The sequence below is a fragment of the Perca flavescens genome, chromosome 10 (assembly GCF_004354835.1).
Source record: "Perca flavescens isolate YP-PL-M2 chromosome 10, PFLA_1.0, whole genome shotgun sequence".
Taxonomy (NCBI): domain Eukaryota; kingdom Metazoa; phylum Chordata; class Actinopteri; order Perciformes; family Percidae; genus Perca; species Perca flavescens.
In genome coordinates, this window is record NC_041340.1 from 32,028,968 (window position 1) to 32,037,055 (window position 8,088).

Consider the following 8,088-nt stretch of genomic DNA (forward strand, 5'->3'; position numbering starts at 1 on the left):
GCAAAACAGACCGGGTCAATTTTGACCCGGGAGGACAACTAGTGCATGGTCGACGGGAGGAAAACACAAGGGTTAAAGCTGGGACAGGCAGTTTTTTTTCTGGCATCATCGGGCAAAAATTCCATACTGATCTTTCAGCATGTTGTAATTAAAGGTGCTCTAAGCGATGTTGGGTGACGTTACTTGTTTTTGACGTTCAAAGTATTGTCAAACAAAACTGATAGCGAAGAGATGTTTGCTGTATGTGACAAAAAAAAATGTTGTAGCCTAAAAAACGCGTCACTTCGCTTAGAGCACCTTTTAAGTAGACTGACAGATAACTAGACTTCTGCATCTCCTCTTGGCTCTGTTTCCAGCCTTTAGAAAACTAGTCCCTGACTGGGTACTTTGGCCAATCACAGACCATTTCAGAGCGAGGGCGTTCCTATTGGCTGTTCTACAAAATGCAGGTGCACGTACATGTCCCTTCAGATGGTGAAAGCCTGATTCAATGATGGAAGATTCTGCAGAAAAAAGTTGCTTTTCTAGCATTGGCAACAACTGAATACACTACAAAGCAACCCCAGAAAAAAAGGTCTAAAAGAGTCTGACAATAAATGCATTCCACATATGTCAATACCAGCAAAACGTTCCAGAGATGGAGAGAAAATGTTTTAAAAAAATAGTTTAGCCTTTGGTTAACCTTAGCCAAAGCCTCACGGCTGTGACCAAAGCTCACAGCTAAGGTTCCCAGAAGGCTTAACTATTAGCATCTGTAACGCTTCGTCAATGTTGACACGTTTTATTCATTAAGATGAACTTGAATCACAGTATGTCATCTCAAATGGATCTACGCACCTACAAAAGCCTTCAAAGAAAACAGTCATTCTCATAGAAGGGAGCTCCAGGAGGAGGGCTATACTGTTTGGCTATATTTGTTTCGCCTTTTACAGAAAAACTGCCACCCACAGCTTTAACTGTGATGGTATTTGATGGTTGTACTGAGACACTGAGGGCATATGGTTTAAAAAGCTACAATAAAAACCAGCGGTGATTGTTTTCAATTCCAATTTTTTTGCTTACTGTTGCGAGTCCTTTTTGCAAACTTAGACAAAGTGTACCAAACCTTACACTACAAAACAAGCCTCTCCAAACACAGCTGTAGACAGGGCTGTAGTGATGGCACAAGATGAACAGGTATTGTTTCAACTAGTACACGTGTATGTGTGAGGTAACGTGGGTATATTTCACCAACCTGTATGAAGAAGAGCTTGGGTTTCCCCACCAGACTCTTACAGCGGTCTCCTTTAAAGTATTTTGTCAGCTCCTCCAACTTTTCAGCGCCGTCGGTGCCATACATCACGCCCTCGTCTCCATGACTTAGCAACACACATACAAATGATGCACTCTTACTGTGGTCCTCCTTGGATGCTAGTGACACACACACACGAGAGATTGATTTAAAGTTGCCGATACAACAGCACCATAGAACTCTGATTAGCCCACCAAACGTATTTCAAATACCGGCCAACAAGTCGGGTTCAAACAATCATTACTGCAGCTTTCATACAGTGGCTCAGAATAGTAATGCAGCAGGCGCCCCACACACACACACACACACACACACACACACACACACACACACACACACACACACACACACACACACACACACACACACACACACACACACACACACACACACACACACACACACACACACACACACACACACACACACACACACACACACACACACACGAGGGCGAACATGTTTTCTGGGCTAAAAATAAACCAATGTCTTACATTAACTTTAGATTTGGTTATCGATTTATTCACATTTTTGTAAAAACACATGTTCACTGTAATGTTCTTCTATGAGACAGAGATAAGAGTGAAGTTCTTGCATGGACCCCTATCAGCTGACTCGCCCTCTGTGGCCTAGCTGTGTGATCCCCTGGTCTAATGCCATTTACAGCAGGGTGACGTTAAGCATCCTCAGCAGCAATCACAGCCGTGGTCAGCTCATCTTCCTCCGGCTGCTTTTCTTCGTCCCGGTTGGTGACAAGTTCACTATATCTCTCAGTCTCATTTACAGGTTTTGATAAAGTCTCCACACCTTGACGTTTAGAGAGTAAAAAACTATCCATTGCTAGCGTTGGACTCGCTTCTCAAATTATTTGATTTATTTATAAATCAACCACAGCAATTTCTTGGGGGTGCTAAGGGAGTGCTATGGCAATCCTAGGGGTAGCTACAGCACCCCCTAGCCCCTCCCTGGCACTGCCTATGGTCCAGATACCCTCTCATTTGAAATGATCATCATCTTGAGGACAGTGCAGATATTGCTGATATTTTAGCATCTCGCAGTTATAGTTCTCAGACTTCAAAACATACAGGTCTGGCAGAGATGGCTACTTAACAGTTCCCAAGACATTTGTAGAGTTACGGTAATAAGTGCGTTTGGGAATTAAAGAGTAGCCACACTCAGACGCTGACATCTAGTGGTTGATGCATGCTCCTGTGGCAATGCAGTCTATATAAACAGCTGTTGAACAGCTATTTTGTATTTGTTTCTGTATTTATTGTTTATTTCATATTAATGCATGTTTGTCTGTTTATGTATGCACCAACTACCAAGGTAAATTCCTTGTAAGTGTAACTCACTTTGGTAATAAATCTGATTTTGAAATGCAGCAATTGTCAACATTTGCTGTTCCATTCAGTCGACAAATTGATTGTACATGGGAAGCATTATTTTTCTTTAAAACTTTAAAGTGCTAATATTATGTTTTTTTGGGCTTTTTCCCCCTTCCCTTTATTGTGTTTTTATATATATATAAAAGATATAAAAGATATATATATCTTTTTGTGCACGTTATAGGTTCACAAAGTGAAAAACAAAAGCCCAAAGTCCACCCCAAGGGCACTTACCATCTTCCAGAGAAAGCACTGTTGACAAACTGCTCCAAACAGCTCTATTACTTCCGTGACGAACCCTCATCACTTTGTAACACACGTTATAATGCTCACCTAGCTGCTAGTGTGGCACGCCCTCATACTCCGCAACTGACTAGCTAGCAGTGCTTACCTAGGAACCGCGCACTCCCAACAAAGATGGAACAGAAGTGTGATGCCTCTCCCCGTAGCTAAAACGGAGAGCTCAACACACAAGGTGAAAAGAGGAGCTGTAGCAATGTAAAAAATGATGGTGTTTTTTGAAAATTAAACCACATAAACCCATTCTGGTACAACCTCTAAATACAGTTATTAAACTGAATATGAGAATAATATGAGCACTTTAAATAAATAAAAAAAACTGTAGTTTCGGTTACCACTAGACAACAGTTGTTTCATCTCCGCCACGGTCTGATCATTGTTCACATTGACATTATAACCCAGCTTAGAGAAGGTCTCAATAGCAGCAGCAGCATCTACATCCGTCCCGTTCCGAGCACTCATCCCTGGAGAGAGACACACGCAAACACACAGGTAGAAATGTAGTAGTCGGCAGCTACAATCATGGGCATAAATTTAATCTAATAGATTTTGGAGGTGTGGGGGTATATAATACAGCCACAATTGTACTTGTAGAGGATATGTGTAGTTGTGGGACTCCAGTAAATAGACTGGCAAGAGCTATTTTATCGGATGAAGTGACTCTATTCTCTAATACAGATGATGCTGAACTGAGAACTGAGGGGGGCACACTTGGGGGTGGGTCCCAATTGCTGCATTACACATTGTAAGTAAAATGGGGGTGACACATTGACACACAAATGAGACTTGTTTGTAGTCAGTTATTAAATTTACAGAACATTTGTGACTGCGAAATTAAACAAGTGTGTGTGACACTTGTTAAATGGGTGTAGTTACTTGTGCTACTGTGGAAGTTCTTATTGTTGATAATCAGACAGGTTCCGATGCAGGGATAGTCCATCTTGTAGCGGTAAGGGTCAGAGTCTGCTGTTTTACTGCTGCGGGGGGCAGAGTCCAATTCCTCAGCAGTCTTACTACTGCCTGCGGGCTTTGCATCTGACCTGACCACACACACACACACACACACACACACACACACACACACACACACACACACACACACACACACACACACACACACACACACACACACACACACACACACACACACACACACACACACACACACACACACACACACACACACACACACACACACACACACACGATGAATGGCTGTAGGTGTAGTGAAACTACACAAATGTTTTCTTCTATCCTGTCCAATATTTTGTGCCCATATATTTTTGTTAGTCTAACAAATAGGAGGTGGAGTGAGCTAATAAATACGCGGAAGTCCTAAGGATTTTTGGAATCTCCCATTATACAGGGTGATGTATCAAAGCAGTGGTATTATAGATGTTATAAATAAAAGACTAAAACAGAGAGGCAGAATCACACAGTCTCACATCTATCAGATCTACTGGAGTAGGCCATTTAACTTCTACTTTATTGAAATAAGGTATGCCAAAGGGTTTATAGCCTACACTGTGGCAAACTGAATAATCGACAGAGAAGTTACAGAGTCCACCTGTCCACCCACTCAGCTGCTTTCAGCCCGATTGTGTGGAGACACTGGCTGGATCTCACTTTCCTTATTTGATAGCTCCTCGCTCTTTGCCTCTCGGCTGAACCGGAAGTTGTTCTTCCTTCGTGAAGGCCGTCTCAAAGCTCTTATTTCTGCAGCGAAGGAGCGAGCATCGAGGAGGGATCTCTGAGGAGCTATGAGCGAGAATACACAAGAGCAGAAGCCTTGCAGCTGAAAGCTGTTGCTCATAGTGGTTCCATTTGTACTCAGAAGTTGGATTTTCCGAGGTCAAAGTCGGTAGATCCTAAATCTCTGATCTGGATCTGCTAAAATGGTCGATAGTTAGGTTTAGGCATGGGGAGTGGGGACTGGTTAGGGTAAGAATACCAGGGTAAGCCAATCAGAGGCAGAATAAGGCGGGCCACTAGGCACGTCCTTTGACGTCGACACATCTAGTGGATCCGATCTATCTGCCAGGCAACACTTCACCTGACCTCGGATTTCCGAACTCAGAACTCTGTCAACCCTGGCCTGCACCTTATTTTCAGTAGACCGAGCATACCCGATTAGGTACATTTATGTTATATGTGTAGTCAGATGTAGTCATCAGTGTACAATAATTATTACCTTTTCTTTGAAGACAATTTCAATGCGTCCACAGTGTCCCCACCACTCTGCGTCACGTCCATGTTCCTACAGGCATGGATGCATACGAGGCAGTGAGCAGAAAATATAGAACCTCCCTTTGGTGAAAGTGGAAACAACCACCAAGATAAAACAAAAAAAAAAAAAAAAAAAAAACACTTGCTTCTCGATTGGAATCGATCTTTCTCTTCCAGTTCCTGGTATTCAGTATCTAGCACTCTGTCAAAGTATGTGCAGGGCTCATTCAATTACTATCAATGCCATTTCAAACAAATCAATATGATCAATTCATATCAGCAAAAGCCACTTTGGACGATTGACTGTGTTCATACTGTACATACGATTTGTTAATTTAGTTTTTACACTATATTATGGAGCTGCAAAAATGAATTGAACTATCAAATTAATCAGCAAATATTTTGATAATTGATTTAATCAGTTTGAGTAATTTTCATGAAAAATCGTGAAAAATTATCGGATTCCAGCTCTATAAATGTGAACATTTTCTAGTTTCTTCAATAATCAGCAGCCCTATTATATTCATTTGATTTGTCTAAGTACTGCTAAAGGCTGGAATGAAACTCTATCTTTCTAGCAAATATCAATGGCAACTATGGCAACCATACCGGATAAAAGAAATAGGCCTAATAGGCCACAATTGTTTTTAACATCAACCCATGACATACTGTATATTGACATGGTTCCCTTAGATTTGGTTTGGTTTTATTTTTTTTTGTCACCGAAAATAATAACAAACATTTTCTAACTGGTATTTTGGCACAGATCTGCCGTTCAACAGTGTTCCTCCCACACAGGGACTTTTTCTTTGGTAGGTAGTAATTCCAATGAAAACGTTTGGCAGTGAGGCATGTGGTTTATCCAGCGTGGCAGCTGAAATTCAATTCCATTTAACCCCATTGAGGGAGGCAGCAGGGATTTGTAAAATGTGTTCCTTTGCAATTTGGGTGAACTAGCCCTTTAGATGTAGGCCTACTATATGATTTACGTTAAAATATTATTTCTAAAAGTAAAAAGATATGTCCACCCACTCTTTTTTTCTTACTGGAGAGCAGAAATTCATTGAGAGTAACGTTTACGGGATTTTTGTTGTTTGTATGTTTAGGTTATACAGGATGGTAATTTATAGAGCCGTTTTAATCAGACTTTAAACTCGAAACCAGTGAACACATGAGAGCAAAGCCCTGATGGTTGGTTCAAACGGACCACAACGAGGAAGTTGTTGACTTTGTGGTTAGTCTTGTTTATTGTGGTTAGGTTAAGAAGACCATGGGTGGAGAGGCAAGCTAGACCTATATTTAATTAATATACACTTATGAATACACCATGTATTATACCAAATATATTTAATGTATCATTATAAATAAATTATATTAGAATAGGCTTATCTGTGTTTGAGAGAAATTATGCAATACTGTAACGTCAAAACGAAACTCCTGTAACGTTACAGCTCGGTTATCAGAAGTAGGTCAGTAAAACGCGAATGACACTTTAGTGATATGGAATTATACATATTAATGTTACATAACCCACCTGTCAAATGTAGCTAGCTAGTTAGTTAACAAATACTGTTTTCTGTAAAACAGGACTGTGGGAATACTAGTTCAACGGTTGACGTAATAAAATGTAAGCTGAATTTAGCCCATAGATTCAAAAGTGAGGTCATGCAACTGTAGCCATGTCTCATTCAGGAACTGTTACTAGCCAACTTTAATTACGTTAATTTACACATGAAATTAACAAGGCTAAAAATGACCAACGAATAACGTTAACGTTGCAAGTTGAAGACACACACGAAAACCTTTGCACCCGCAGCTAGCCAAGTTTTGAACGAGTGAGTTCACAATAGCCTCCAACTTCACTTAGCTAACGTCAACTAAAAATGTATTTCAGGTGCTAGCTAACTTTACCTCGTTAACCTTAACCTTACCTGAAGTTGGTTAGCACAGTTACCAGGAAAGGACACTCAAATATAAGTCGTGCTTTGTCAAAATCATATGTGAATAATAATTGAAATTTATATATTTTTCTTCCAAAATAAACGTACCTCTTTTGTGGGACGGTGGTAAAATAAGTGTTAGCAAGTCCTCGTCCTTACCATTAATAACGTTACCAAGCATTACAAGGAAATGTCCAGTTGTTCGTTCGAAGTACAGGCTTGAAACTCTTAGCCAATCAGGACGCTACTCCCTGTGTGGGCTAGAGAAACCACAAAAAGCCAGCAGTTGATTGGCTTAGAAAATTGTCCAGAACGTTACAAACAATCCCTTAGGGTTAGGGGAAATTACTTTACACAACTCATACAAGGAAAACCAATTTGACTACAAGCATTCAACATCACCCAGAAATAGAACTTCTGATATTATTTTGCAAAAGACAAAAACAAACAACACACACACACCAAAAATGCTCTTATTTTTTGCATTTATTAAACTTTCAGTATTTTTTTTTGTATCTAGCAATGATCCAGTATAGGCAGCATTTGGGCAGTATACACAATGGAATCTGAAAAACATAAGCCCAAATGTCAAGGTGCTTTCTGTATTAAGGCTTTAAAGCAACCTTAGTATTGCTCAAATGTAGTTTTTGAGTCTTTAACCTGTGTGCAATTGTGTGTGTTTGTTTGTATTGCGTCTAGCGCATTATTATAGCGCATTGTTTTCTAGTCATTCTTTTTTTTTTTACTTGGTTATTGATTTCTCACACCTGATACTCTACTGCATCAATATGCTTGGTCTCCAATAGCAGAGCCAGAAAGCTGGACGTCCCATAATAATTTTGCCTACAAAATATAATTTATATGCATGCAAAAAAAAAAAATCTGTGTTGAAAATGTCCCATTGCACGCTCAGCATATAGACACAAATATGCCATATACTTTG

The 8,088-nt window shown here is 40.2% G+C and overlaps 1 protein-coding gene across 3 annotated transcripts in view; it reads right to left on the reverse strand.

Moving 5' to 3' along the window:
* casp3b (caspase 3, apoptosis-related cysteine peptidase b) overlaps nt 1-7,375 on the reverse strand; it is a 12,094-nt gene extending 4,719 nt beyond the window's left edge. Inside the window, exons 1-5 of one of the 3 annotated variants that reach the window (XM_028589878.1) lie at nt 7,305-7,375; nt 5,171-5,236; nt 3,856-4,019; nt 3,315-3,443; nt 1,235-1,410 (exon numbers count right to left, since the gene is read on the reverse strand). In XM_028589878.1, coding sequence (XP_028445679.1) covers nt 1,235-1,410; nt 3,315-3,443; nt 3,856-4,019; nt 5,171-5,232 — 531 coding nt within the window. In that variant the 5' untranslated portion in view covers nt 5,233-5,236; nt 7,305-7,375. Of the gene's footprint in view, nt 1-1,234; nt 1,411-3,314; nt 3,444-3,855; nt 4,020-5,170; nt 5,237-7,136; nt 7,205-7,253 lie in introns of those variants that run through there. The other 2 variants (XM_028589877.1, XM_028589881.1) reach the window with 2 other exon arrangements.
* Between the last annotated feature and the right edge of the window lie 713 nt (nt 7,376-8,088).